At 34.0% G+C, this 11,152-nt stretch overlaps 1 protein-coding gene across 1 annotated transcript; it reads right to left on the bottom strand.

Moving 5' to 3' along the window:
- Nucleotides 1-4,214: 4,214 nt before the first annotated feature.
- LOC136284226 (uncharacterized) lies at nucleotides 4,215-7,741 on the bottom strand (the record flags this gene model as incomplete). Its single annotated transcript, XM_066174076.1, has 2 exons — nucleotides 4,215-7,437; nucleotides 7,594-7,741. Coding segments are annotated over 2 exons (312 nt in total), but the record flags the coding sequence as incomplete, so codon positions are not given.
- Nucleotides 7,742-11,152: the final 3,411 nt, after the last annotated feature.

Below are 11,152 nucleotides of genomic sequence, written 5' to 3'. Positions count from 1 at the left end.
TGTTTGGGAAATTGCGTCAAAACTTTTTACTAAAGAAATGGTAAGTATTAATTTATTGTTCGATTGTAGTATTATAAAACATTTTACGCAATTTTATGCAGATATTTCACGTATTTAAAAGGTGCTTAGATGTTACGTAGTTTTGGTGGATGTCATTAGGGAACATCCACCAAAACTTTGACCAAAACCATCAACAATATATTTTTTAAATTTTATCTATAGCCATTGTTAGATGTTCAGGGAGACAAAAGATTTATACCACTAATTAGCAGTTAGTGCTCTGGCTAATTATTTTTTATGGTGCACAATTGCTGACCGACCAAACGTTCATAATGATTATCATAACTCTTAACACATAGAATAAAGTGGTTTTGGTGGATGTTTCTCTCCATCCACCAAAACCACCACAGAAATTTCTGCTACTTCCTTACAGAAGACTGATGTGACCTGCTATTTGGAGTACATAACCACAATCTATTTCTTTGTATGTAGAGATATTTTGGAAAGTTCTTGAGTCAGCACCTTTTATTATTGAAACCATAATCATAACATGGTGCATAATATAGAATACAAAAGGTTCTGGTGTGGTAATCATGTAATCTTGAAACAGGAGAGTTTTTAACTGACTTAAACTGATTTAAACAAACATTTGCAACAAAATTCCAGGTCCAGAAATTTCTTCCACTATTTCCACCAAAATCATAACCTTTAAGTACAACAAATCAGCACATTAGTAATTGCTATCAGGGGTCTGAAAATCCTATAAATCTTTCACATTTATTTCAAGTAACCTTTAATTTCACATGGATGAATAAGTATACACTCAACATGCAGAATGTCTTACAGTTTACAAACTATTTCCCTTTTTATGGATAGACAGTGAAAGGCCTTTGCCACATTGGTGAATCAAACCATTGTATACCATGCATTTTGTGATAATTGTTTGTTTTTGCTCACAATACCCAGAAAAATGGAGGGGATAAATTTAAATAGCAAATTCTATGGTTAAAATTAAATAACATTGGAAGATCAAATTAACTTTGTACTGTTTAAAATTCAGTTTTGGTTTCTTGCTTATTCCGGCCTCTTAATATTCAAAAGCATTCCTTGTCATTTTTGTGTTCTGCTGTGTACATAACTTGAAAAATAAACACAGAGAAAGGAAACCACAAAGGATTAAACTTGAAGCTAAAGCAAAGTTTAAGTTGAGCCATAGCTGATCCAAATACTGAGCACTTTGTATTGTAACCCATTTAGCAGTAACGTTTATCTATATGTCTGCCAGCTTGTCACAAGTCTTACCCCTCTCCTTCAAAAGTCTCTATAAATAAATTTTTCTTTGTGGTCCCTAATTGATGATAAGTATATTACAGCTCCTCAATTTTCCTCTCTCAAGACAAGGTTACTCTAAATTTAACAAAATAATGGACTTGATAAAACTCAAACTATAACTCAGCTGGCTGCTACTTGCAACCTTAATTTCTTGATATCAGTATACAATAATCAGTATGTTATAAATAAGAACCCTAATGCTTAATTTTGCAGTGATCACCTTCCTCCTTTTCATTTGCAGACCTGACTGGAACCTCTATAGGTGTGTTTGCTTGTTTTGAGTGGGGATGGAAGAAAAGGAGTCATGCTGTATATCTGATTTATTAAATCGCATTTGCTCTGTTTATACATGAGTAGAACTACCTTGTTCTCTGAAAAAAATAAAATTTCTCGCATTTTTATCTTTGCTTTGCAGTCAAACTTCCTTGTGTCTTGGACAAGAAATCTTATTTTCTTGAGAACAAAATCTTTGTTTCCAGCCTTCTGTAATAGTTAAATATAACAGTGTAAGATGAGTGACAGTGTATTTCTCAAGTTATTTTTTGGAATGTGACAAAACGGAAGTGTCATAGTGTGATAAGGAGCAAACATATGATTGCTTGATAGAAAGCAAAAAATGCAGAATTGCATATATTTTCTCCTTTGTCAGCAGCATATGTTTGTGAAAAGTTCTTATAATTGTTAACTTCTAAATCATCTTCAATTTAGCCAAGATTGAACTGTTATCACGTTTGTCATAAAAGTATTCTGAGATCAATGTCATATGACCCATTCATGTATTTGACCTTTCGAATTAGCAAGCCATAGTTGACAGAAACACAAAGGTTGAGGATAAAAAGAAATTATTATATACAGTACTTCTTCTGCATCTTTTCGTTTCCTTTTCTCTCCAGCTGTTCTATCTATGCCGTGCTAGAATCTTACACTGTTATATTTACCTATTACAGAAGGCTGGAAACAAAGATTTTGTTTTCAAGAAAATAAGATTTCTTGTCCAAGACACAAGGAAGTTTGACTGCAAAGCAAAGATAAAAATGCGAGAAATTTTATTTTTTTCAGAGAACAAGGTAGTTCTACTCATGTATAAACAGAGCAAATGCGATTTAATAAATCAGATATACAGCATGACTCCTTTTCTTCCATCCCCACTCAAAACAAGCAAACACACCTATAGAGGTTCCAGTCAGGTCTGCAAATGAAAAGGAGGAAGGTGATCACTGCAAAATTAAGCATTAGGGTTCTTATTTATAACATATTGATTATTGTATACTGATATCAAGAAATTAAGGTTGCAAGTAGCAGCCAGCTGAGTTATAGTTTGAGTTTTATCAAGTCCATTATTTTGTTAAATTTAGAGTAACCTTGTCTTGAGAGAGGAAAATTGAGGAGCTGTAATATACTTATCATCAATTAGGGACCACAAAGAAAAATTTATTTATAGAGACTTTTGAAGGAGAGGGGTAAGACTTGTGACAAGCTGGCAGACATATAGATAAACGTTACTGCTAAATGGGTTACAATACAAAGTGCTCAGTATTTGGATCAGCTATGGCTCAACTTAAACTTTGCTTTAGCTTCAAGTTTAATCCTTTGTGGTTTCCTTTCTCTGTGTTTATTTTTCAAGTTATGTACACAGCAGAACACAAAAATGACAAGGAATGCTTTTGAATATCAAGAGGCCGGAATAAGCAAGAAACCAAAACTGAATTTTAAACAGTACAAAGTTAATTTGATCTTCCAATGTTATTTAATTTTAACCATAGAATTTGCTATTTAAATTTATCCCCTCCATTTTTCTGGGTATTGTGAGCAAAAACAAACAATTATCACAAAATGCATGGTATACAATGGTTTGATTCACCAATGTGGCAAAGGCCTTTCACTGTCTATCCATAAAAAGGGAAATAGTTTGTAAACTGTAAGACATTCTGCATGTTGAGTGTATACTTATTCATCCATGTGAAATCAAAGGTTACTTGAAATAAATGTGAAAGATTTATGGGATTTTCAGACCCCTGATAACAATTACTAATGTGCTGATTTGTTGTACTTAAAGGTTATGATTTTGGTGGAAATAGTGGAAGAAATTTCTGGACCTGGAATTTTGTTGCAAATGTTTGTTTAAATCAGTTTAAGTCAGTTAAAAACTCTCCTGTTTCAAGATTACATGATTACCACACCAGAACCTTTTGTATTCTATATTATGCACCATGTTATGATTATGGTTTCAATAATAAAAGGTGCTGACTCAAGAACTTTCCAAAATATCTCTACATACAAAGAAATAGATTGTGGTTATGTACTCCAAATAGCAGGTCACATCAGTCTTCTGTAAGGAAGTAGCAGAAATTTCTGTGGTGGTTTTGGTGGATGGAGAGAAACATCCACCAAAACCACTTTATTCTATGTGTTAAGAGTTATGATAATCATTATGAACGTTTGGTCGGTCAGCAATTGTGCACCATAAAAAATAATTAGCCAGAGCACTAACTGCTAATTAGTGGTATAAATCTTTTGTCTCCCTGAACATCTAACAATGGCTATAGATAAAATTTAAAAAATATATTGTTGATGGTTTTGGTCAAAGTTTTGGTGGATGTTCCCTAATGACATCCACCAAAACTACGTAACATCTAAGCACCTTTTAAATACGTGAAACATCTGCATAAAATTGCGTAAAATGTTTTATAATACTACAATCGAACAATAAATTAATACTTACCATTTCTTTAGTAAAAAGTTTTGACGCAATTTCCCAAACAAATAATACACTTGGGTCATCGGGATAAGTCGGCATGTTGTCGTAGCTTCGTAATTTTTTTCCATCATTCCATCTCAGTCCCTCTCGACCAAGGTGGTTTTGGTGGATGGAATCTAATGCTGACCTTTAGAAAGTGATCCCAAAAAAAATTTTTGCTTTTCGCACAGGTCATTCTTCAGACATTGTATAAATAAATTTTGTCGTTCGCCTTGCGGTGTTTAAGCAGCCACGGAGGAAAGAAAAAAAGGACCGCTAATACATAAAAGGTATGTAGACAATAATTTGTTGCAATTACTGATCCTGAAATTGTTCCTTGGACCTCTTACGAAATGTTCCGCAATGGCCGCAATTACTGATTACTAAGCCTTTTGTCTGTTCGTGTTATTGATGTATGCCTGTTTTTTTCAATTTGTTGCTTGGACTACTACAAGATTAAATAGGTGAAGGTTTTTGTTTTGTGGTGACAGAGAAGACCCTAAAGTCTATTTGTTGTTTATCGATTTTTTTAGCTTATAATACTACGAATTTCATAATGAAAGCGGTCGTTTGCGACGTGAATTAAGCTGAGAAGCTACAAATTTGCGATTTGGAAGTAATTTTAATTTTACTTTCAGAATTTCTTCGTATAAGCTTACTTCTTAAAGTTTATGTTTGGCAGACAATAATTTAAACTTACGTTTGGCCTACTACAGTGCACAATTATTCGGGTCCAAATGAACTCAGTCACTTAATTTAAGCTTTGTAAACTTTACAATTTCATATTATGTAAGAAAGGTTACTTAAACCTTACTTACTACGTGGGACGTACCGGTACTATCTTAAAGCTTAATTATTAAAAATAAACGTGGAAAATACTGAACTGACCACTCCACTTTAATGAGCTTCCATATTATGAAGTTCTCTCCCACAGTGTAAGATGAAGTACTTATTAGTGAAGACTTATACACAAAACTCCAAAATAATGTTCAGAATTATGGATGATGGAATATTGCCTGTACTATTTAATAATTTTATTACAACCAGATTACTAGCAAAGGACAAAGTAGTGCTACATGCTCAGCGAATATAATTGCCCAGCCTGATTTGACTTTACTTATCACATAATAATTCTAATTATTATAACTCTTGATTTGATTTTGGCATGTTAATATCATTATGACATTGAAATAGTGATAAGACAGTAGATCAAACAAAACCCCCAAGTTAGTCAGCCTTAGTCAGCCTCCACTATTTTTGATGCCATTGGAATTATTGATAATGCATGGTGAACAGAAATCTTATTGGGTGATTCCATGTTGCGGACATTGCGTTCAGATACTAAAATTAACATTTTAAACCCCAATTTAAATGTCAAATGTTCAACAAGGGTGTTCAAACATATCTAGAAAATACCTTTAGTATGCCCTTGTACCTAATAAGAAGATGCTTTCGTGAGTTCTCAAGACCTTGAAGGTATGAATTAAAGAAAGTGTGTTGCAGACATTACATTTTAAACAAACACTTTTTTAAGTAACTTTCTTTAAAGAGATTTTCCTGTGAATCTTTAACCTTGAGCAGAAAATAATTGTGTAAGGCATGAAATTAATTTTTTTTTTTTCTGATAGCCACTTGGCTCCTAATTTCTTCAATGTGGTAGCCAATTCAAAAAAAAGTTGGTTGCCATTTTCAAAGACAAACAAAACCTTTTTTCATATTGTCAATGTTCTAGATAGACCCTCCTGAATTAAGTTAGGGAAGAGATCTTTAACTTGCCACAAAGTGGACAATAGGATGGATGATATAGAATGTTCAAACTCACCTAAATCCATGATGATGTCTAGTTAGTGATCAAGATGCATGTGCTGCATTTTGGAAACAAACTTAACAAGGAAGTTTGCCACTGATTTATCTTTGCAAATCTTTTTAATTCACTATATCTCTTGGTAAGGTTATATTGAAACATTCTAGTTGCCAATTTGGCAACTAATTTTCAGGATTTGGTCGCCAAAGTGAAAAATTTAGTCACATTTGTACCTGTATTAGGCGCAATTTCATGCCCTGTTGTGCCTTCAAAACATGGCATTAATTAAATTTTTCATATATCTAAAAAAAAAAAGTCCATGAAACCTCATTCCAATGATTCTACAAACAAAATTTTTTTGTTGCGGACATTACACAAAACTGTCACAGACATTACATTTTTGGGAACACATTTTTGTCATTCAGTTTCTAGTCAGTGCTGCCGACTGTGGTTATGTCCATTTGTTCTGTAGTTACTTGTATGAAAATGAAGCTGTAAAATTATCATTTACTTTATTTATGTTTTGTTGTAATCAAATATTATTATATATTTCTCCCACTGACCTAGTATCATGCAATACTAGTCAGATTTTGTTCTGCTATCCATACTGACTTCTTAAAATGATTTCAAAATTAAATTTATTACATCTCAAGTAAATGTTGCGAGAAAACAAGAAGCATTTTCAATAGTAAGGAAATTATTTTGTTTTTTGTTTTTTTTAACTGATTTAGCTACTGAAATTATCATTTTTTGTCTCAGTCTGACTTAAAGACAGGGAAAATGTAAATTTGCACAAATTGCACTTTGTTCACTGCATATTACATTACAAATTCTACCTAAAAAAATAATACTCATTCACGTTTGAGCAGAAAAACAAAAGAAACAATGATGGTCAGTGGCTTTCCTCAAAAAGCATGCTTACAGACAGTTTTGAGCATGCTCAGAAGTACAAAACCCCTGACTAGCGACTCAATTCCTCCTTTTCCATTTCCGCAAATTAATTGCAAACAAGATTAATTTTATTATTGCAATGCCTCAGACAAGTGGTGAAAGGTCATGAAAATTTAGAAAATAGTTGAAAGAAGATTCTAAGTTGTATGAAGTTTACAAAACCAAAGATAGAGAAAGAAAGAAAGCAGGAAGGAGGCTTAAGTTTCAGAGTCCAGCTGAAATAAAAAGAATATTGCAAACTAGTTCACTGGAACCACTTTATGTCCTTACCTTTCAAGGGGTTAAATGTGAAGAAAGGTAAATCATCTTGTAATCTTACTTTGTTATATATGAGCTAACATTTTTATATCGGGGTAAAGCTGTGTCTGCTGTTCTAGTTAAGAAACATGCATTGGTTAACAGACTTTTTAGACTGAGTGACCTTATGGTCTTTTAAGGAGACCTGTATTTTAAATAACATCACTTAACAAAGAATAAGCCTGTAGGGCAAAGTACATTGAATATGCTATTATGTGCAACAAAACAATGGTTCTTTTTTCCTGTAATACATGGTGTTCTTCACTCAATCTCGGATCTTCCCAGAGAATAGACTGCAAAATGACATTGAAAAGACAGATCAATATCAGTATCTGGGCAACTGCCCACCTACCCTTCCCCTAACCCTCCCCTAACCCAACATTAACCTTAACTTGTGGTCAATTGACTGTTGTTGAGTTAGGGGAGGGGTAGGTGGGTAGTTGTCCAGACACTGATATTGATCCGAAAAGACTAAGTGCACTTTTGTCTGCAAACTCTTTCATCAGTCCAGGGTCACAGAGTGGCAGAGCATCACTGTTTTCATAATGATGTTGCAAGGATATCTGAAATTTTCCCATCAGCTTGTCAAATGAATTTTCTGAAATTATAGAAAAGTCATATTTAAATAAATTTTATTTATTTAATTGAAATATTTGGTTCTCTGCTTGTGTCAATCACTGTTGTGGTGGTCTTAATTACACATCCTCTTACTTATTGGATTGCACAAGTACAATACCTGTATCAGAAATATAATATTGAAAGGGTGTCTGCTACCCTTACTGGTCACCTAAACAACATTATGTCATGTTGATTGTTTACTAAGTCACTAGTCAATATTCAACCAAAATAATTATCAGTTTTCCAAATCATTAAAAGGATATGACTTGAGTACTTGTGAAAAAATAGTTTGTGGCAAGTCTGATGCAGCATTTTTTTCTTGGCTAAGAGACTCTTCAGAAAACTCTTCCAAATCATTGCCACAATAATAATTATTAAGAAGTTCTCTAAATCATTCTCATTAGTACTTTTTGATGACTTCAACTGAATGATGAAATTTATAATGTTGTAAAACTAGTCTGTTGATGGACCATGTACAATACATGTAAATAATGATAATCTGTTTGAATGAGTTTTGTGGTGATGGTGTTATTGCAGTGTGCCATGGATTATTATGATGTCAAATAATTATCCTTCAAAATACTTGTATCTTGTATGACTTGTATCTTTACATCTCAAGTCATGGGTTGCTTTTGCCATCCTATTCCAAACTGTTTTATCCACTGTAACTCCACCATAGAAATTTATTTTTACCACCCCAAATGATTTTTGTATCTGCCATAGATGTTTGCTGGCTTTTTGGGGTACTGCAGGTCTATTCCACAAACCTCTTCTAGAAATTTAAGTCTTTAATTTATTTAAGTCTTTAAGTTCTTAAGTTTTTAAGTTCTTAAAAAATCTTAAAATTGGTGAGCGAGTGAATTGCAAGATCTAAATTAAAAAAATAAATAAATAAACGTATCAGTGATGAGTTTGTGTGTATCCAGATACTGAAAATTGGATGTCCAAAAAGCATATCCCCCATTACATGAAAAATAGAGTTGGGGAATTTTTAGTGAAATTTTTCAAAAAGTGGGTGTCCATAGGATTCCTGGACACCCCTCTGACTGAATCCTAGGTGTGAAGACAACATTAGTGTACTACTGAATTTCAATAAGTATATGTGAAAATGACGTCAATTTTAGACAAAATCATCGGTACAATTTTATGGGTCTGGTTGTGGGAAAAAATAAGTTTGTAAAGTGGCATAAAGTGCTCGTTTTGCAGTCTTTGATATTATTGTTTTTTACTAGGATATCTGTGGTAGCCCAGTCATTAAATGCCTTTGTTTTTTTGTCGTCGTTTTTTTTTTTTTTTTCCTACGCCACAAAATGGGAAAATTGTGCAATAGTACTTAGTGGTCATTGGGCCCTCAACACCATGACAACTAACTGTGATCCAATGAGGTGTTCACATGCTGATCACGCGTGTTATCTTGATGATGATTGACGTTGTCATGCACAGACAGGGCCGGGTCGCATGACGAATCACAAGATTTTTACTTATAAAGTTCTTTGGTCAGTTGTTTTGTATTTCAACGTATGTGGATTCCGATCTCCAGGAGCATTATGGCGCAAACGTGCAAAATACTTACAGACGCATATACAGGTCGTATTAATCGCGGCTAATCCACACTGAAAGATGTTATTGAGCGGTAATTTTGGAACGGATTGAGTCGCGAACGCTTGAAAGCCATGAAAGCCTTGAATGCCTTGTATGCTAATGTCTTAGTTGAAAAACGTTCACTTGTTGTAAAAAGCAAAATCTGAAATCTGAAACCAAACTGCATATACTCTATGCAATCTATTGAACAACACTACTACCGTGAGACTGAAGAACAAAACTCTAATGGATGCAAACTGCTTGTGAAGAAAGACACCATGTTGGATTCACTTGATGCTAGGGAACGTAGCTACGATAACAGTACGAATGGTATTAATTTCACGATCAGAAAGGTGAATCTTATGTTTGTTTTCATTGTAGTTGTATGGATATTCTTTTTTAATAAATACGTGATCCAAAACCCCGTGTTTTTTTGTGTATAATGTTATTATGTTAAATATTGTTTACGCAATTGTCTTGTCACAGGCGGCCCAAGCTCACGCCTCGAGACAAATCCAACGATTAATTCATGAACGCGTCACGTGTTGTGTGACTCGGTGTTATGTTACGAGAAGAACTGTTGGAAATTTGAACACGTTATAAGGAATAGTATAGGGAACGAAGTATGGTCGATTTAGAACGATAAATATTTCGAAATATGAACATTTTTCTCGTAAAATCAATAAAACTTGCTCATACCTTGTGTATCCGTTGTATTTTCTGGCGATTTCTGTCGTTTTAAGCTTGCTTTACCATCACTGTTGTTCACGTCATCTACTTTTATTACGTTGGTAAACTCTGTACAGACATCACACCAACCAATTCGCGTGCAAAGTAAGAAGACTATATTGAAGGCTTAAAATAATATTGCGATCGATTTTCATCAAGAAATTGGCCAGGAATATTCCACAATAGTGCAAATAATCGTGAAGGCGGATCGCAGAAAAGCGATTGCGTGACGCTCGGTAAGCTGTAAGATGACATGTTATTATATACCAGACGTAAAAACTCTTCAGATTCTTAGTCTGCATTTTGTACTCACTCTGCGGTCTGCAGTCTATATTTTGTATCCGGTCTGCAGTCTGCTGTCTGCATTTTGTACTAACAGGTATCCGTGGCACCAATACAGTTTACTTTTGGTTACATTTATTCGCAAAACACAAATAGTCTACCACAAAATACCTGTGAGTGAGGTAATTCGACATTTTCGTTCTTTCCCACATTGATATTCTTCTCTCCTTTTGTAAGAATGTAGACATCACTCACAATGTTTCAAGTAATCCACCCACACTACAAAAAAGTAACTCTTGCATGCATACCATGCCTATGTTTTGAAATAGGTGTATGCCCTTGGCCAGACTTGAGCTCACTATTTCAGTATACTAGTCCGACACCCGTAGTATCACTACACTTGATTCCAAGGATCCAGTACCATCCAGTTATCCCAGTTACCCTGCTCACAGGGTCTAGTCTTTAGACTCGTTTGGCAATTAATTTTTCAAAATAGTATTTCCAGCTTCTGTATGCCTTTTTCTTTCCAATTTTGGACTGAACCACCAGAGGTAGCATTTTTCTACCTGCACCCCAACAATAAATTTTAGTGAAACAATTAACCGTACTGTGCTGTAGTCAAGAAGAGTAAAATAAAATGCGAGGTACATCAAATGCAAATAACACTCCAAAATAGTACGAGATAATTTTATAAATATCTTTTGAAGTTTGTCTTTTGAGGTTTGTTTATTTCCATCCTAGTGGAGAACCATAGATGCGTAAGACTTGGGATCATTTATAATGGTAATAGGACCGAGTGAAGTCCAATTTGGTCTGTAATC

This window comes from Pocillopora verrucosa, chromosome 11 (genome assembly GCF_036669915.1).
Source record: "Pocillopora verrucosa isolate sample1 chromosome 11, ASM3666991v2, whole genome shotgun sequence".
Taxonomy (NCBI): Eukaryota; Metazoa; Cnidaria; class Anthozoa; order Scleractinia; family Pocilloporidae; genus Pocillopora; species Pocillopora verrucosa.
The sequence above is the reverse complement of the archived record's forward strand: the minus strand, read 5'-3'. Positions and strand labels throughout refer to the sequence as shown.